Raw genomic sequence first — 21,250 nt, 5'->3', positions numbered from 1 at the left:
TTTGACTCTCGCCTTTGCATTCTTCCTTCCTACCAAGATAACCTGGCCACAAACTAACATCCCAGACCAACTAGAAAGAATGTCAGTAGAACTCAAGAGAATATCACTTCGGCAACAGAAAGATACCGCGGTTCCTTCATCCAGCTTTTTAACGCTTGATTATTAACGCTTATTGTAACAATTTCCGTGTCTTTCATTCTACTACTCTAAAATCGCCTCTTGAGTCCTTACATATCTACCGTCAGGATCATGTTCACTTAGCACAGCCACTCAAATAGAGCTAAAGACATGCTGGCCTTCGAGAAAAAACTAATGGTATACCTTGAATGATTGGAAGAGAGTAAATATTGTGCATCCAAAAATTGTGCACTTTGACTTTAACCTTCACATTCTTCCTACCTGCCAAGACAATGTGACTACTAAATATCATACTAGACCAAATATGTAACATAAGCATAAAGTTTACTAGTTCTTCATTTCAATAACTAACTACACTAACCTGGACCGTATCAAGGATTTGTGTTAGGAGGGGGGCCACCAAAATAATTTTTGTTTGGGAGGGTACCAAAAGATTTTTTAATTAGAAGGAGTGGGATTAGGGTTTTCACCTGCATTGTTACGACTAACTCACGAGTCGTAAAAATATTTTCGGGGGTAGGGGTTCGGAACCCGGTAACAAAATGTCGGTAGAATACCCGGAAAGAATGTCAGTAGACTCTTGTTCTAGGATAATATCATAGGTAGCGCGCTAGCGCTGCCTAAGTAAAGAACGATGTGGGTACAATGTGTTTTTTTTCCCTGCCCGGGCACTTCGTATCGATGGATTTGTCGTAGAAGGTTCGAAAAGGGCTCATTCGATTGCAAATTGGAGTGGCTAGTGCCCTTTTTAATAGTCGAAAGTGATTGGAGGGCAACTAGCCCCCCCTCCACGCCCTTTGTTCCCCCAAATACATCTAATCAAAATTTTGCGATAGCCATTTTGTTCAGCGTAGTTGATTTCAACACAAAAAATTTCTTTTGAGGCGGACACTCCCATAACCCTCGTGGCAAGGGTTTTCAGTTATGCCCTGGAGGTATATAAGGTTTTTATTGAAGGCGTTGTCGTAGAAACTTCAAAACAGGCTCATTCTATTGGAAATTCAAAGGGCTTGTGCCCTTTTTAATAATCCAAAGCGATTGGAGGGCAACTAGCTCCCCCCCCCCGTGCCCATCATTCCCCCAAACACATCCAATCAAAATTTTGAGATAGCCATTTTGAACGGTACAGTTGATTTCCAGACAGATAATAACTTTATGAAGAGGATACTTCTCCAAAGCCCTCAGAGAATTGATTGTTAGTTATGCCCTGGGGGCAATTTTGGTTTTTATAGTAGACACTGTTGTGAAGAAGTCAAAAAAAGCACATTCGATAGGTTATTCGAAGGGCTAGAACCCGTATCACTGGTTAAAAGGGTTTGAAAGGTAATTAGCGCGCCCCCCCCCCACACCCATTATTTCTCCAAACACATCCAATAAATTTTGTGAGATATCTATTTTGTTCGGCGTAGTTGATTTCTAACTAGAAAATATATTTTTGAGGAGGACAATCCCCCACAACCCTCGGGGCAAGGGTTTTAAGTTATGCCCTGGGAGCATATAAGGTTTTTATAGAAGGCGTTGTCGTAGAATCTGAAAAAAAGGCTCATTATATCGGATATTAAAAGGGCTTGTGCCATTTTTTATAGTCTTATGTTATTGGTGGGCACATTTCCCCCCCCCCCTAAACTCATTATTCCTCAAAACAAATCCACTCAAAACTTTGAGATAGCCATTTTGTTCAGCGTAGTTGATTTACAGATAGAAAATACGTTATATGGGCAAGGGTTTTAAGTCGTGCCCTGAGGGCATATAAGGTTTTTATAGAAGGCGTTGTCGTAGAAACTTCAAAAAGGGCTAATTCGATTTGAAATTCAAAGGGCTAGTGCCCTTTTTAACAGTCGAAAGGGATTAGTAATATTTTTTGTTGTTGTTGTTGTTTAGACCAGGGCACTTCGTATCGAAGGAGTTGTAGCGGGAACTTCGAAAGGGGCTCATTCGATTGAAAATAGAAAATGCTGATGCCCTCTTTAAAAGTCGAAAGTGATTGGAGGGTAACTAATCCCCCTTCCACTCCCACCCTCCCATTTGGCCATTGTGTTTAAAAACTAAATGTTGCCTCAAGATTAAATCAAAATGCACTGTGATAATGCTAATTCCCAAGAAAGCATCTCAGCAGTATCCCAAGAACGACTGAGGGTATTATGTTCAATCTTTCGAGGCTACTTCTGCTCTTAAAATTTAACCAAATCAAAATAATGTAAGTGTAGCAAAGCTATCAAAGAAAGTAAACAGATTTTCTTTTGCGAATGGTATCAAGTTTTCCATTTCAGGTCAACTAGTGGAGGTATGAAACTAAGTTAAACAGTACTATTTGTGTCCAGATTTTTAAAATGGTGTATGTTGTTAAAAATTGCTGAAAATTTTTCTCAAGAATAGAAATATCAGGCCAAACTATAAAGTCTTAAAAAACGAAAAGATTTAAAGTGTTATTTTCTATTTCCCTGAAAAGACTATGTCAATAAAAAACGAACAGAAATCAATTAAAAAAACTTTTTCCACGAAATAAGTTCTTCAAAGAAAAGTAAAGAACTCCATTAAACAAAAAATGAGCAAAAATAAAATCAAATAATCTACCAAGCTCTAAACTAACACAAATCAGCATCGATGAATAAACGAAACCCAAAACGAACAGAATTACAATAATTAACCGAGTCAAACTCAAAACGAGCAGAAATTAACATAAGTTGGGCGCAAAACCCCTATGCCTTCCCAAGGCCAGAACAAAATTTGCACTTTACTGAAAAAATATAAATGTTTGTACTTTTATAACTCAAATTATAACTTTTATAAATCAAATAATTTTTACATTGTGATTACTAAATATCAGCATATGTATATTAAACTGACAATGCACATTCATTTGTATTTTTTCCGTAAAGTGCAAATTTTGTTCTGGCCTTGGGGAGACATAGGGTTTTGCGCCCAACCTATGTTAATTTCTGCTCGTTTTGAGTTTGATTCGGTTATTCGTTTTAATTTCTGTTCGTTTTGGGTTTAATTTATTTATCAATGCTGATTTGTGGTAATTTCACGCTTGGTAGATTATTTGATTTTATTTTTGCTCATTTTTTGTTTAATTGAGTTCTTTACTTTTCTTTGAAAAACTTATTCTGTGGAAAAATTTTTTGTAATTAATTTCTGTTCGTTTTATATTGACAGAGTCTTTTCATGGAAAAAGAAAATAATACTTTAGATCTTTTCTTTTTTAAGACTTTATAGTTCGGCCTGCTATTTGTATGCCGGAGAAAAATTTTCAGCAATTTTTAACAGCATACACCCTTTTAAAAATCTGGACACAAATAGTACTGTTTAATTCATAACGCCTTCTTTAAAAACCTTATATACCCCCAGGGCATAACTTAAAACCCTTGCCCTGAGGGATGTGGGGGAGTGTCCTCCTCAAAAATGTGTTTTCTATCTGGAAATCAACTACGATGAACAAAATGGCTATCTCAAAATTTTTATGGGATGTGTTTGGGGGAATGAAGGGCTTTGGGGGGGGGCTAGTTTCCCTCCAATCACTTTCGACTATTAAAAAGGGCACTAGCGCTTTGAATTTCCAATCGAATGAGCCTGTTTTGAAGTTTTTACGACAACGCCTTCTATAAACCTTATATGCCCCAAGTGTATAACTTAAAACACTTGCCCTGAGGGTTGTGGGGGAGTGTCCTCCTCAAAAATATATTTTCTAGGTGGAAGTCAACTACGCTGAACGAAATGGCTATCTAAAATTTTTATTGGATGTGTTTGGGGGAATGATGGGCATGGGGGGAGCCTAGTTGCCCTCCAATCACTTTCGACTATTAAAAAGGGTACTAGCCCTTTGAATTTCCAATCGAATGAACCTTTCGTGAAGTTTCTACGACAACGCCTTCTATAAAAGCGTTATATACCCCCAGGGCATAACTTAAAACCCTCGCCGCGAGGGTTGTAGGGAAGTGTCCTCCTCAAAAACATATTTTCTATCTGGAAATCAACTACGCTGGACAAAATGGCTATCTTAAAATTTTGATTGGATGTGTTTGGGGGAATGATTGGCGTGGGGGGGCCTAGTTGCCCTCCAATCACTTTCGACTGTTTAAACGGGCTCTAGCCCTTTGAATTTACAATCGAATGAACCTTTTTTGAAGTTTTTAAGACAACGCCTTCTATAAAACCTTATATGCCCCAAGGGCATAACTTAAAACCCTTGCCCCGAGGGTTGTGGGGGAGTTTCCTCCACAAAAAGATATTTTCTGTCTGGAAATCAACTACGCTGAACAAAATGGCTATCTCAAAATTTTTATTGGATGTGTTTGGGGGACGGATGGGTGTGGGGGGGGGGCTAGTTGCCCTCCAATCACTTTCGACTATAAAAAAGTGCACTAGCCCTTTGAATTTCCAATCGAATGAGCCTTTTTTGAAGTTTCTACCACAACCTCTTCTATAAAAACCTTATATGCCCCCAGGGCATAACTTAAAACTCTTGCCCTGAGGATTGTGGGGGAGTGTCCTCTTCAAAAAAAAAAATTCTATTTGGAAATCAACTACGCTGAACAAAATGGCTATCTCTGAATTTTGATTGGATGTGTTTGGGGGAATGAGGGGCGTGGAGGCGGGGGCTAGTTGCCCTCCAATCACTTTCGACTATATAAAAAGGGTACTGGTGCTTTGGATTTGCAATCGAATGAGTCTGTTTTGAAGTTTCTACGACAACGCCTTATATAAAAACCTTATATGCCCCCAGTGTATAACTTAAAACCCTTGCCCCGAGGGTTGTGGGGGAGTATCTTCCTCAAAAACATATTTTCTATCTGGAAATCAACTACGCTGAACGAAATGGCTATCTAAAAATTTTGATTGGATGTGTTTGGGGGAAAGATGGGCGTGGGGGGGTTAGATGCCGTCCAATCACTTTCGACTATTAAAAAGGGCACTAGCCCTTTGAATTTCCAATCGAATGAGCCTTTCTTGAAGTTTCTACGACAACGCCTTCTATAAAAACGTTATATACCCCCAGGGCATAACTTAAAACCCTTGCCGCGAGGGTTGTAGGGAAGTGTCCTCCTCAAAAACCTATTTGCTATCTGGAAATCAACTACGCTGGACAAAATGGCTATGCCCCGAGGATTGTGGGGGAGTGTCCTTCTCAAAAAGATATTTTCTATGTGGAAATCAACTACGCTGAACAAAATGGCTATATCAAAATTTTGATTGGATGTGTTTGGGGGATTGAGGGGTGTGGGGGGGGGGCTAGTTGCCCTCCAATCACTTTCGACTATAAAAAAGTGCACTAGCCCTTTGAATTTCCAATCGAATGAGCCTTTTTTGAACCTTCTACGACAACGCCTTCTATAAAAACCTTATATGCCCCCAGGGAATAACTTAAAACCCTTGCCCCGAGGGTTGTCGGGGAGTGTCCTCCTCAAAAAAATTCTTTTTATTCGGAAATCAATTACGCTCAACAAAATGGCTATCTATAAATTTTGGATTAGATGTATTTGGGGGAATGATGGGCGTGGGGGGGGCTAGTTGCCCTCCAATCACTTTTGACTATTAAAAAGGGCACTAGCCACTCCAATTTCCAATCGAGGGAGCCCTTTTCGAAGTTTCTACGACGACTCCTTCGATACGAAGTGCCCGGGTATGGAGAAAAAAAAACATTGTGCCCACATCGTTCTTTACTTCGGTAGGGCTAGCGCGCTGCCTATGATTATTTCCTAGCCAATTTGTGTGAAAGTTTTTCACAAGAAAAACTAATGGTTTAAGGGTACTTCGGATATTTTTACGTTGCTTTGCGCTAGAAAATATTGTTCTCGGCCCTCGACCAAATTCATTCTTAAGTAAATAAGTAATATGAAATTTCTCAAATTCTGAATTTTGAAGAAATTTAGACTCTGCCACATAATGTTTTCTTTAAGTATTTTCTTCTCTTAAACAGGTTTTCGAAGGGATGCAAATATAGGGCAATTGTACTTTTTGACAACTTATATTGAAAATTGCAGTTGCTTTACGGCAGAAAATACTTTCTCCAGTGCATGCACTTGCTCTATCATAGAAATTGAAACTATTTTAAACTTTTGTTTTAAGGATACGAACGGCCATGCTTTTGATTATTTAGACACGTTTTCATGGTCCATTCCCAAAGCAGAAGGGGTAGTGATCCCCTCAATTATAACTAACTATAACTACACAATCCAAGAATACTAATTTTATTTCTTAGCCGAGCCCCCCTCCCCTCCTGAAAATCTGGATCTGCCAATATTTCAAAGGTGTAATGTAAGAAAAATTTACTTTTTGCCCCCCCCTCCCCCGATTTATATAGATGTGCACTGCTGATTTAGGTAAATTAATGAAGAGGAAATTGCTCATGGGAAAGCTCCACAACACTCTAAAAGAGAGACTAGCAGCTTTTCCTCAAAAGATTTTAAGGTATTTACGGCAGAGTTGCTAACACTGCTGGAGCGTTTAATGATTTTTAAACCCGCTGTATCTAAAACGACTGGAATCAGCTCTCCTCATCGGACTCTACCATAGCTTCAAGGACTTCAGCAGTACAAAGGCAAGTTGGAGTGGCCCCTCTTGCAGTCCCTGCGCCATTACTTAATGTGTCCTACAGTAATGGTGTCAAAGTTTGAGGGACCAGAGAACAAACCCCAAGTGAAAACCTTTCAAATGTTGAAGGATCCAGATAAGTTGGATCTTTTTTTACACCACGATTATGAATTCTTTGAGGGGTGCAAAATGGACTATTGCCGGATCTAGTATTACAAAAGAGCTCAAGCCCTTCTAAGACTATTTGTGCTCGACTGCCAGTTAGATATGAAGAAGCACTTACCATTACAGTGGTATTGTAATTGATAAAAAGCATGGTAATAGCAGCTTATAGTACTGTCCAGCTATTAGACATAAGCCAGAGACTTCTAATAGAATCGTTGCATTCGTGTAAAACTATTCGAATGTAAAAAGTATTTCCAGGCTCCCTAAGTTTTTTTGTAGACTCAATCATTTCCAGTGTACTTTTTCATCGAACTTTTTACGTCAAGGGGGATATGAGAATGAAGGCCACTCTCTTTGCAACATCTTTAAAAGGTACCATGCTGGCCAGTGGAAAATTTTAGTTTTCTTTATCCTTTTCCCAGTTTATCAATGTTTGAGCAAGTGTCATCGGACAGCCTGGGGTGCAACATTGTTCTCTGACCGACTCCCAGTTCCCCACCGTTCTTCTCCATTACTCTCGGCACCCTTTTCCGTAGACACTAGCTGAGTTTAATCAGATTCTTCAGGAAAAGTATCTTCAGTTTCGGAAATTTCAGAAAAAGGAAGAGAAAGGCCTTCTGAATCATTTTCACCGGCCTTCTTTTTAACTTTTTTTTTCTGGCAGCAACATTTATGTGACGATGGATGGTTCCCCAGGATTGTGATTTCAAGCCCCCTTTTGAATTTTAAATAAGCTGTTTCATATATGGCTTATCAAATACAGAAAGCGCCAATTTGTCCTTAAACAGGGTTTTGTAGCAGAGCTTCTGCAGAGCAGTTTGTTTTGATTGATTAGAAATAAGGAATGGTCGTATGTCTGTTATTCCAGATTTCACTAATTCATTATCCTCTGTGTCACTTGTTTCGCTATCGGGAGCTTCCTTTAGGGAAGCAGCCTGACTTGATATATATTTTTTTGAGTTTGTTTGGGTTTGTTATTTACTGCACCAGCAGTATATACTTTATTTTGTGCACATCAATTATATGCTTCCTTTTAAGATGGTAAATAAATGTCGTGGTAGAGACTCCCTTAGCCTTTAGAGACATTTTTGCAGAAATTGTACCTGATAGGCTACTTTCTGTGATTCCTTTTTTCTTGTAGGATACCAAGAGAGATAGCTTAAAAGTTTTACTTGGAACATCCAATTCGTCATCAGAAGATGACATCATGCTTTTCTTAACACAAAGGTTGACTTAGGTTTTTTTCACGAAATTAGAAGCACCTTCCAGTAGTCTACCATTTTGAAAATTGCACCTCAACCCAAACATCTGACCACTTTCACCTTACTGGCGCAACTAGGGGGAAAGCGACCAGTCGCCTCCTGAGCAGTTTTGTTGGAGCAATAAGTCAAGACAATATATAGGCAAGTAAAAGCATAATGATAGATCCCAACTATGGTTTCCTAGAAACTTAGACCATTTAAAGCACAATATTAATTTTTACAGGAATTTTCTTGTCTATAATGGGTATTTAAGAGACAGATACAAGAAATAATTCACCACTTAGTATTAATTTTTTTTTAAATTTCTTGTGCAGTATGGCAAAAAAATACTGTGTTCACCGGAAGATTGGTATCCTACCGAATGAGTATATCAACATGGTATCCTACTGAAAAGTATATCAGCACTTTATAAGATTCGGCATTGACCTTTTAATTTTTGAGTTTTAATTGTTTTGACATTTTTACTATTTGACGTTGACCCTTTTATATTTTTTTTTTTTTTTTTTTTTTCGGTATTCTTTGTTTTATTGAGGCTAAAGTGTGAATTCGGCTCATTTTGGGCTTGTGATACCCGTTTTTCAGCAATAAATCTTATCTTATCCTAAGACTTTGGCCCTTCCAGGAATAGTTCAGCCACTGTTTCAACTCTAGGCTTTTCCTTGAAAAGGTTTCTATTGATTTTAGTTAGACATGATTTTAGTACCATGAGAAAAAGTATATTAGGCTATTTTGTTATGTTGATGCAATAAAGATTCGCTAGCAAAAACATATTCTACTGGACAAGACTTCAATACATTTACATTCCTCTCTGGCTAAGCATTTAACAAAATTTGCAATTAATGATCAGTACTTATTATGTATAGGTCAGTATGGTAATCATAGTAAGTCACTGTTATTTAGCAGCATAAATTCCATAAAAACGGTTAAATTAAAGTTCTCCCTAAAGGTGCGGATTACTTACCATGTAATGTAGGAGACAGAGGCCCTACCAAATTACCAATAGAACCAGGATTTACAGTAATAAGTGATTTGTTTGTATCCTGCTTCTCCTGGACAGTGCCTGTACAACTTCCCTGCTCAATTGACGGAATAATGTACTGTAAGCAATACGTTGTTTTAGTGGAATTAACTGCACCTTTACAGATCTAACAATCAGACAGATCTAGATCAATAGACAGATCTAGAGCGACATCTCTAGGAAGGGCTCCATTGAGCAAAATCTTGGGGGACCCAATGTGACAAAGGTACCAATAATTGACCATATTGACAAATTTATTCTAAAAAAAAAATAAAAAAAGGGATGAGGGCACCAGAGAAAATCTCGGAGGGTGGAGCGGGGTCCCCCCTATATTCTCCACCTCTAACATTGAAGCAAATACCTACTATCTTTCTGACTCCTAGTCCCTAATTCTGCGTAGCTGAAACAATCTAGCAGCACTATTTGATATGTTTGACAGAATGAGTTCCATCATTTTACTTATGTTCCAATCCTAAAAATCATATGAGGCGTGACCACACTTCTCCACAATTTCAATTTGTGATTTAAAAAACTATTTTGTAAGTTAGAAATTCACAAATATCTCATTTTTGAATCACATAAATAAAATCAGAAACAGAAGAAAAACAGGTAGAAAAAAAACAGAAACAGGATGAAATAGCTATTATAAAAACAGAAACAGAACAGAACAGGTAAATAAAAAACAGGTCATCTGTTTCTGTTCTGTTTCTGCTTTTTCGTATGAACAGATCAGAAACAGGTACTTTAAAAACAGAAACAGAAACAGAAAATAGAAACAGTGCCCATGCTTACACCAGAAGAGGTATGTTAAGGCACCAGCTCTTGTGTTTAATGCCTTTTATATGCTATCTTACTTTACCTACTTAAGACGAAGTACAGGCTATTCAGCCCAACTCGGCACCATGAAGCTGCCGGACCAAGTTCTGCCAAAGCGATCTGCCCTCCATCTGCAGTCGAAGAATTAAAACCACGACGCGTCCGACTTGTAGCCATATTTCCGGAAACCGCATATTGATTTGACATCCTTCTTCATGACGTTCTGCCATGGCTTGATCTGGCCTCCCATTTTTTCTTCCAAGAGAAGGGAGGTACTGCTGTAAATACCTGGCGTGTTAGGGTCTCCTCTGGAAGTCACATTACATGGACAAGCCGCTTGAGGTGTCTTCTTTGTCATGTTGGGCGCTGGAAGCTTTTGTCCGCAGATCTTCATGAGCTGGTTGTTGCTGGTTTGTTGTGACCATCTGATGTTGCAAATAGCTCTTAGGCATTTTTGATCTAGAATTCTAGTTGGGGTTGTTCTTCTGCCTTTAGTGTCCAGGTCTCGTAGCCGTTTAGCAGTATGGAGCCTATGCATGCCGACTATATTCTGAGTTGTGTTTTGAACTCAATTTCTCGTCTCGACCACAGGGGGTTTGTGTAGTTGCCTGAAAGCACACCAGGCTTTGTTGATCAAATAATTTTCTAAGCGTAAAACTACCACAAAACACCATCGATACATATATGAAACCCAAAACGAACAGAAATTACAATAAATATTCTAGTCAAACTTAAAACGAGCAGAAATTAAGATGAGTAGGGCTGACGCCCTTCATGCCTTCTAAAGACCGGAACATAATTTGTACTTTACTGAAAACAAATTAAATTTTTAATATTTTCACTTTTTTAACTTTCTTATTTCTAAAATTATAAAGACTAAGGAAAAAATATCAGCATATATATATATATATATATAATATATATATATATATATATATATATATATATATATATATATATATATATATATATATATATATATATATATATATATATATATATATATATATATATATATATATATTCTCATCCCTTAACATTTACCTTGTAAAAACTATTTTGTATAAACTTTAAATCCCTTATTTCAGGCTCCTCATCACCATAGGAGTCATTATCCCAGCAATCCCCCCTCCTGTATAGTCCAGGTTAAAACCTGTATAGGTCCTAAAACCTAAAGGTATTTTCTAGTTATTTATTGGTGTTGAAACAAGAGTGACGCATGACTAAATAGCCTACACAGAAATTTGAGCTATATATTTCCACATCGGGGGGGGGGGGGTATGGCAACCTAAGTTTTGTTTATATTATAATGGCTACAAGCTGAACATTCCGCATTGAAAACTAGGAGATTAGTTGTCTTACGTATTATTTGTGCGTCAAAAAGCAAAACGTACTTTTAAAAACAGTAAACTCCGATTTCCTTTGTTTTTGATAATTCTGGAAAGCTGTTTTAACAAGAACGTACTCTTGCGATTGAGGGAATTCGCTCCCAGTGTCTCCAATCATTGCACCCACCTACTGGAACAGTGGACGGTCTTATTTTGTAGTCTACTATTTTGCAAACTAACATTAGAATATTGGAAGCTACAGTGATGATAGTGGTCAAAGATGGCTCTGAAGCATGGGCGCTCCGAAAAAAAGATGAAGGTTTGCTAGATGTTTCCTAGAGATTAATTAATCCTAGAGAAATTGCCTGTGGAGTGTTCTGGGTACCCGGCTGACTGACCGTATTTCAAACATTAGGCTCTACGAAACGTGTGGATAAATTATGCCTTCTAGGGCTAAACGGAGAGACAGGTTGAGATTGCTGTGACACGTTCTGTGAATGAGGGATGACAGATTGCCAAAGGTTATCATTTTCGGTCAACCGTCTAGGGATAAACGGAAAGCGGGTCGTCCGCGGTTGGGGTGGGAGGATGTCATAAGGAAAGATTTAAAGGAAACGGGAACTTCCTGGGAGGGTGTAAAGAGGGAGACTTTGAATATATTGGGATGGAGGAAGGGCGTGCGTAGCTGTGTTGGCTTCAGGCGTTGGTGCTGCGGTGAGTTTTTAGTAGCAGTAGTAGTACTATTTTAAAGATGTTATTTTTTTAGCCTCATTTGAAGAAAATTTGGCGCGGTCACGAGCCATTGAGGCAATAGAATGTGAAGAGTTTAATTTGTCTTCATTTTCTTCTTCACGAGAGGCGAAAAAACAGCAAAGTGAAGACTCAGGTTTGTTCAATTTTGGTACACAGGCAGAAAAAACGATAATGGGCAACAATTTCGCATCAAAAATTGCCAACCTGAATAAGGAAGAGCTCATGCATTCAAGTGTAAGTTCAACTACTTCTTTCCAAAAAAAAACATTGCAGTTTGCAATTATAGCTTCAGACATGTTTGACTCTTAGAGGGGAGAAGATCAATTTATTCTTCTAGGAAGATGGGGTTGGAAAGACAAAAAAGTGGACTTTTACGCAAATAATTTTCTAATTTTTGTCTTGAGGGGCTTTTAACGTCGATTTACGGCAAACCCCCTCCTATTGTATGTGTAATTGACTGATGAAAGAGGGCCATGGAATAATTCCTGCCTATAGACGTCTTTTTGGAGGATTTCAGCTCCTGCTAGAAACACTCTCAAACGCCTACCCTTTGGGCCTCTGGGTTAATACATTCAGGGTTATGAGACCCACTCTGCAGAAGATGAGAAAGCTGATTAAATTATTGCCTCTGTACCTGCAATAGATACAATTACGAAAATGATATCAATTCTCTATTTCATTGAATCTATGAAGAATAAAAGGTAACGACGATCGGAATCTAAGGTATCTTAAGCGCTTTGTGTAGACCTGAAAAAGTATTCTTGAAGAAGTGTTAGTCCCTAAACTGTACTGGTGGGAGCCATTGCTTTTCTTCAGGCCATAATAATTTCAATGGTTAGATTAATATGAAAGTTACAATTTTGAAAGTTACAACGAAACAAAACTATCGTATTGACATTTTGATCGACAAGTGTTTTGAACAGGACTTGTTTAAGAAACGCACCTTTCAGTGTTAGGAAACATGAAATTAGGTGATATAAAATTGATTTTCAGAGGCAACGCTGTAGCGTTGCCTATAGTAAAGGCCATACGGCTCCAATGTTTTTTTTTTGTTTTTTTTTCCAGAGGCACTTCATATGGAAGGGGTGATCATAGAAACTTCAAAGGGGGATCATTTGGTTGGAAATCGAGAGTTCTAGGGCCCTTTTTAATAGTCGACAGTGATTCGAGGGCAAATCGCCCCCCCCACGCCCATTATTCCTCCATACCCATCCAATCACAAGTTGGAGATACCCATGTTTCTAATTTTAGTTGATTTCCAGATAGAAAACATGATTTTGAAGAGGACAATCCCCCACAACCCTCAGGACAAGAGTTTTAAGTTATGCCCTGGGGGCATATAAGGTTTTTATAGAAGGCATTGTCGTAGAAACTTCAAAAAGGGCTCATTCGATTGGAAATTCAAAGTGATAGTGCCCTTTTTAATAGTCGAAAGTGATTGGAGGGTAACTTGCCCCCCCCCCCCTACGCCCATCATTCCCCCAAACACATCCAATCAAAATTTTGAGATAGCCATTTTTGTTCAGCGTAGTTGATTTTCAGATAGAAAACATGTTTTTGAGGAGGACAATCCCCCACAACCCTCAGGGCAAGGGTTTTAAGTTATGCCATGGGGGCATATAAGGTTTTTATAGACGTTATTGTCATAGAAACTTCAAAACGTGCTCATTTGACTGGAAATTAAAAGGCTGGTGCCCTTTTTAATAGTCGAAAGTTATTGGAGGGGAACTAGCCCCCCCCCCTACGCCCATCATTTCCCCAAACACATCCAATCAAAATTTTGAGATAGCCATTTTTGTTCAGTGTATTTGAGTTTCCAGATTGAAAATATATTTTCGAGGAGATTAGTCCCCCACAACCCTTGGGACAAAAGTTTTATGTTACACGCTGGGGGCATGTTTGGCTGTTATAGAAGGCGTTGTCATGAAAGTTTCCACACAGGCACATTCGCAATGACATTAAAGGTCTCTTGCCTTTTTCAATATTCAAACGTGATTGGAGGGCAACTATCCCCCCCCCCCCAGGCCCATCATTTCCCCAAACACATCCAATCAAACTTTTGAGATAGCCATTTTGTTCAGTGTAATTAGTTTCCAGATAGAAAATATGTTTTTGAGGAGGACACTCCCCCACAACCCTCTGGGCAAAAGTTTTAAATTATGCCCTGGGGGCATATAAGGTTTTTATAGAAGGCGTTGTCGTAGAAACTTCAAAACAGGCACATTCAATTGGAAATTCAAAGGGCTAGTGCCCTTTTTAATAGTCGAAAGTGATTGGAGGGCAACTAGCCCCCCCCCCACGCCCATCTTTCCCCCGAACACAACCAATCAAAATTTTGAGATAGCCATTTTGTTCAGCGTAATTTATTTTCAGATAGAAAACATGTTTTTGAAGAGGAAAATCCCCCAAAACCCTCAGGACAAGGGTTGTAAGTTATGCCCTGGGGCACATAAGGTTTTTATAGAAGGCATTGTCATAGAAACTGAAAAAGGACTCATTCGATTGGAAATTCAAAGAGCTATTGCCCTTTTTAATAGTGTAAAGTGATTGGAGGGCAACTAGCCCCCCCCCTACGCCCATCATTCCCCCAAAAACATCCAATCAAAATTTTGAGATAGCCATTTTTGTTCCGAGTATTTGATTTCAAGATTTAAAATATTTTTTTGAGGAGGCCACTCCCCCACAACCCTTGGGGCAAGGGTTTTAAGTTATGCCCTGTGGACATATTAGGTTTTTATAGAAGTCGTTGTCGTAGAAAATTCAAAAAAGGCTCATTCGATTGGAAATCAAAGGAATAGTACCATTTTCAATAGTCGAAAGTGATTGGAGTGCAACTAGCCCCCCCCCCCAGGCCCATCATTTCCCCAAACACATCCAATCAAACTTTTGAGATAGCCATTTTGTTCAGTGTAATTAGTTTCCAGACAGAAAATATGTTTTTGAGGAGGATACTCCCCCACAACCCTCTGGGCAATAGTTTTAAGTCATGCCCTGGGGGCATATAAGGTTTTTATAGAAGGTTTTTTCGTAGAAACTTCAAAACAGGCACATTCAATTGGAAATTCAAAGTGCTAGTGCCCTTTTTAATAGTCGAAAGTGATTGGAGGGCAACTAGCCCCCCCCCCCCCAGGCCCATCATTTCCCCAAACACATCCAATCAAACTTTTGAGATAGCCATTTTGTTCAGTGTAGTTAATTTCCAGATAGAAAATATGTTTTTGAGGAGGACACTCCCCCACAACCCTCAGGGCAAAAGTTTTAAGTTATGCCCTGTGGGCATATAAGGTTTTTATAGAAGGAGTTGTCGTAGAAACTTCAAAACAGGCACATTCAATTGGAAATTCAAAGGGCTAGTGCCCTTTTTAATAGTCGGAAGTGTTTAGTGGGTAACTAGGCCCCCCCCCCCCACCCATCATTTCCCCAAACACATCCAATCGAAATTTTGAGATAGCCATTGTATTCAGCGTAGTTGATTTCCAGATAGAAACTATGTTTTTTAGGAGGACACTCCCCCACATCCCTCAGGGCAAGGGTTTGAAGTTATGCCCTGGGGGCGTATAAGGTTTTTATAGGAGGCGTTGTCGTAGAGACTTCAAAAACGGCTCATTCGATTTGAAATTCTGAGGGCTAGTGCCCTTTCTAATAGTCGAAAGTGATTTGAGGGCAACTAACCCCCCTCTCACGCCCATCTTTTTCCCAAACACATCCAATCAAAATTTTAAGACAGCCATTTAATTAAATGTGGTTTTAATTTCTTAAAAATTGGTGTTTAAGAATTACAACTTACCAAAAACCCTCAAGGCAAGGGTTGTAGTTTAAGGATTCTCCGAATCCTTCGTATTATTTCTTATGGAGGGGATGGTCGTATAAGCTGTATATAGGACTCATTTCATTGAAAATTGAAAGTTCTTGGTTCACTTTTTAAGAGTCAAAAGAGATTGAAGGGCAACTAGCCCCTCTCCCTCCTCCACGCCCTAAATGCATCAGATAAAAATTTTGAGATAGACATTTTGTTAAAATAGTTCAAAGCTCTGATAACAAAAAACTCCGGTGTCGACACAGCCCACCAGGGCCCAGGGGTAGGCGTTGTAAGTTATGCCCTGGGGCATAACTTATTAAGGGGGGTTTATAACTTATGGGAAGGGGTTTTGTATGGGAAGAACACATAGGAAATCTATTATAATTATCCAAATTATACGGTTAAAAAACTTACTCCACGACTCATACAAAAGTACTTTGGTACACGCATCCTTATCGAAGTCAATTCCAAACAGTCATGATTCAATTTTTTTAGCAATTGAAATGGTCTAAACCTCCCTCATTAAAGCTATTTTTCAATCTATTTATTCTTTGCAATCACTGTCCACAAGTTCTGCAAGCTGTCTATTGTTCATATATAAGGTTTTTATCAAAGAGGTAATCGTAGATACTTTGAAAAAAGCCTCATTCGATTTAAATTTAAATATCTAGATCTGTTTTTTAAATTCTATAAAAATCAGACAGTAAGCACCCTCCCCCCCCCCCCCATGCCATAAAAACTTCAAACTTTTGCAATCAAAAACGAACAAAAATTAATTAATAAAATGCTTTCCTAAAAATAAGTTTTTCAAAGAAAAGTAAATGCCATTTTAAATTTAAGCTTAGCAGATAAAAATACTTGTTAAAATTCAAATTCAAAACGACCAGAAATTACCATTAAACAATAATTGAAACCCAAAATAAACAGAAACTAAATAAACAGTCATAGCAAAAAACATACAACAGGTAATAATATAAAATAAATAGATCTTAAAGCGAGTAATGCTTAGATTGAATATGAAAATCAAGCTTAAAACGAAAACAAATATTTTGCTATTAAAGTATATATGAAACTTAAACGAAGAGAAATTAAATAAACAATCAATGCGAACAAACATACAATATATGTTAATGTAAATGAATAAATAAATCTTAAAACGAGTGAAACTTAAATTGAATATGCAAATCAAGTTTGAATCGAATAAAAATAACTACAAACAAGAGTTTGTGTATCGTCTCACTGCAGAAGCGTAAAACCTACTGCGTCATTGGCGTTTTACTGAAAACAATTCTTTGAAATATTTTCACTTTTGTAACTTTAAGAAATCAAAAAATCAAGTAAAGTATTTGAAGAGTTTGCAAGTCAGAAAACAGTTCTGTCTTGGTATATAGCCATTAAAAAATTACAGAAGAATAGTGAAGTATCTGGAAATTTTATTGACTAAAAAAAAAAAAAAAAAAAAAAAAAAAAAAAAAAAAAAAATTTCCCAGTATAACGTAAATGTAATATTTCATTTAAGTGTTTTTTCCAAGTTTTAAGTGTAAATACTTTACTCCTGTGGTAAATATCCCCCCTCCGTGGAAAAGAAGGCTTTACAAGTTTGAGAATTTTATTTCAGTTTTATTTTTTTAATTTCTCTAGGGGAAAGGAGTTTTGGTACGTGTATATTATGGGCAACTCACTCGAGTTTACGCTGTGTAAAACTCGAAAACAAACTAGTTTCTTAGTTTTTTTTTCAGTTTAGCGCGAGACAAGACAAAGACAAGTGACAGTATATATGGGAAATATTTAATTTGAGCTATATATTTTCACGTAAGGGGGGGGGGGGTGATGGTAAAGTATTTGGACAATTTGAAGTCAGAAAACAATTCTTTCTAAGCATGGCAACTTTAAATTACAGAAGAATAGCGAGATATCTGGAACTTTTGTTAACTAATAAAAAAAAATAAAAAAATCTCAGTATAAAATAAATGTAATGTTTCATTTAAGTGTTATTGTTTTGTTTTTCTTCAATGACCGCTTTTCAAAGTATCAAGTACTATTATTATGTTAATGTAGTGTTTCATTTAAGTGTTTTATGATGATCACTGATCAAAGATTATGTTATTTGTGCCTTTCATTTATGTTATTTTACTATGTTCATGTCCGTATATTTGGCTTTAAAATACACTTCTCTATCTATCTATCTAATATTCAGAATTAATTTACAAAACCAATTTTGCATGCAGACCCGCTATATTTTATTCCCCCCCCTCCTAATATGCAAATGTATAGCCCAAATGTATTTCTAAAGTAACGAAAAAACTGGTGTTTTCTCTAATTTTACACAGCGTAAACTTGAGTGAGTGGCGCATAACACACAATTACCAAAATTCCTTCCCCCATACGGAAATAAAAAAACTTGGAAAGCCTTATTTTTCACGGGAGGTAATCGCCTAGAACCGGAAATATGGTATTTTCATTAGGGGATTCTAATGCCCATGTTCATATGAAATAGGGATATATGGTGTTCTAGGTTAGGTGAATTTGCTAAAGGAAAGAAAAATAGGGATGGTTGTTTTGTAGGTATAATTATCCAGTTATAATCAATGCGGTATTTAGTAATGAATGGCTCATAATCTAACGGGGTACTCACGTGATGGTAAACCTTGTATATTATATTATTGTAAATTAAAGAACGGCAGGAACGATACAAGACACTGGGGTATATAGGAGGGCTGTTATTGGTATTAAAAGTATAGATCATTACCTAGCAGTGTCTACCTTCCGGGAAGTAGTGACGTTGATAGACTCCGGGATAATACCTTAAAATGAACTTTCAGGAACAGTTGAATATAAACCCGAAGATTCTATAATTTAACAATATAGATGAGGATGGAATACTCTAGAACAATAGTCTTCGAAATAGCTGAAGGTGTCTTAGGGAGCAAAGTTAGAAACGGGGCTTGCAATATTAATGAAAACGCATTAATCTTGGTAGAAAAGAGGACGCGTTTGAATAAAAGGGTTTTGAGTGATTGATCATATGGGAATAAATTATGAAAGATTGAAATGGAAATCATGGATAAGATTACCGATGATCTGGATCTGGAAGATGCTGCAATATGGTATAATAGCAAGATATTTTATTGGTATATTAAGAAATAGAGAGGAAGACTTGGTCTTCACTTATAAGTCTAGGCTTGTCCGAGGTAAAGATGGGAACGGGACCTCAATTAGTGACAAGGAAAGTGTTGGTTGAGATAGGCAGAAGGTTTTGATAATGTGTCAAAATAAGCTGTAGGAAATTATATAGAAAAGAATAAAACATATTTGGAAAATTTGGAGGTGAAGGGATATTTATTTTGTGAAGAGGAGTTAAAAACAGTACTAAAAAAATTAAAAAATAGTTAGGTTTCAGTTCCTAGTAGTATAGTAAATACCTTTTAAAAATATGATGATTGCGAAGTTAGAGATAAATTTATGAAGATTATTGGTATGATGCTTGAAAAAGGGGAAATATATAGTAATTTTAAGAAAACTTTAATTAAACTTCTTTATAAGAGGGTGATAAGAGTGAGTGTGGTAATTATAGAGGGATTAGCTCAATTTCTGTTGGAAGCAAATTACTTAGCATGATAATACTTATTGGACTAAGATATGTTGTAGGTAAAATTTAAGAGAAGACTTGTGTGGTTTTAGAAAGAGGAGAGGATGCGTCAACCCAATTTTGCACTCTTAGATTAATAATTGAAAAGACTCTGAATCATCAGACCCCTTTAGTTCTCAATTTAATAGATTATAAACAGGAATTTGATTCAGCCTATAGAAAAGCTGTAGTGAAGGTCCTACCCGTGTAAGGTAAGTTATACCAGACAAAGTGATTTAAGCTACACATTAAAGTGATTAGTGTCTTGTACGAAAACAATATTGCTTTGAGTAAGGTCGGAAGCGAGGTTAGCAGCTGGTTTGGTGCTGAATCTAGAGTTAAGGAGGGCCTGAATATGGAGCTAAGCAGGGCTGTGTCTCATTTCCGTTTATATTGAGTATCTTGATGGACTTTGTCCTGAGAGACGCGGCTAAGGCTATGGAAGAGCACGGAATCAAATAGGAAGGTAAATGACTTAGATTTTGGAGACGATTTGAATGCCCTAGGTTAAAATGGTAGCAAAATGAATGAATTTTTGGAAGTTTTGATAGTTCGCGGTGCAAGAATTGGTTTGAAAACTAGTGTTAAGAAGACTAAGTCGCTTGGACTGGGAATAAATAAAAGTGAATAGGTGATATTGGTTTAGGAGGATATCGATCAAGTGGATAGCTTCACTTAGCTGGATAATATTATTAGTAAAGTTAAGGGATGTTGTGATGATGTGAAAAGTAGAATAATGAAGACTCGATTAATGAAGATTCCTTGGAGTGAAGACTCCAAGGCGCATTTACACATGTTGGAAGTGTACGATGCATGGTGCGAATCGTGGTACGTGAGACATGAAGACGTGAGGCCTGGAAAAGTGTATCGTGAGTGGCGGAACAAGTGGCACTCTGTGATGGACACCAGGCGTCAGAAATTGGTGAACTTTCAGGAGTCTCCCTCAGTTTCGAGTTATAAGAGAACTTTTCAATTATTTAAAAACCAAACAAAGAGTTTTCTTTTACGAAAAGGACTTTATTTTCTTATTAAAGTTCTCTCTCAGCTACATGAAGGGTCTATTTTGGGTATATTGTTTCAAATGGCATTCAGGAACTTATTTGGGAGAGAGGAGGGGTCATATTTATGAAAACAGCAAAAAGTGGTGTATTATATAAGAGAAATTATTTGGAAACATGTAAGAAGTTTTAATATTTTTGGACGGTTGACCCTGGAATGCCTTCACCTAGTTACGTCTGATTATTGTGGGTATCTTATGTTGTTGTTTTTTTACTTTTTTTTTACTAGTAGAAATTAGTCGTAGAACGGTTAAGTAAAACTCTACTTTATTTTTTTTTTAGCTCTTTTTGGATCAAGAAGAAAGAGACAAAAAATGGCTCAAATTTTTATTCCATCGCCGTAAGACATCAGTGGGTTGATTTCATCACAATTCAATGCGTTAATAAGTGGTAGCTGCTTTTTTTGAAGAATTCCGTTTGATTTCTTTGTTCTTTTTTTTTAATAAATCAGATTGAAATTTAATTTAAACTTTGATTACTTTAACTGTTGAATCTTTATAATCACAATCTGAACCCTCTTTTTAGATTGTGGGATTATAAATGAAAACAGATTCTCAAAGTGTAGACTTTTATTATGTCAGTTTTATCCCTTCCTGCTTTTAAATAAGGAGAATATTTGTGGTTTGTACTGAATCTTTTTTCTTTCTTTCTTCGTGAATTGTGCGGCTAATCTATACAGCCAAAGTATTCTGGTGTTAAAGCGGATTTTTCGCGGTTATTTTCGAAATATCCCTATTTCAAGAAATCTATT

The 21,250-nt window shown here is 37.3% G+C and overlaps 1 protein-coding gene across 1 annotated transcript in view; it reads left to right on the top strand.

Annotated features, from left to right (window-relative positions):
• The window catches only part of LOC148951582 (uncharacterized), a 57,369-nt gene extending 36,412 nt beyond the window's left edge, over positions 1-20,957 (top strand). Inside the window, exons 5-6 of the mRNA XM_089090346.1 lie at positions 12,028-12,248; positions 20,782-20,957. Coding sequence (XP_088946472.1) covers positions 12,028-12,248; positions 20,782-20,859 — 299 coding nt within the window. The 3' untranslated portion in view covers positions 20,860-20,957. The remainder of the gene's footprint in view (positions 1-12,027; positions 12,249-20,781) is intronic.
• Positions 20,958-21,250: the final 293 nt, after the last annotated feature.

Source organism: Artemia sp. Qi Xiang Cuo, chromosome 6 (genome assembly GCF_049724085.1).
Source record: "Artemia sp. Qi Xiang Cuo chromosome 6, ASM4972408v1, whole genome shotgun sequence".
Classification (NCBI taxonomy): domain Eukaryota; kingdom Metazoa; phylum Arthropoda; class Branchiopoda; order Anostraca; family Artemiidae; genus Artemia; species Artemia sp. Qi Xiang Cuo.
Note: the sequence above shows the minus strand (reverse complement) of the source record. Positions and strands in the feature narration are given on the sequence as shown.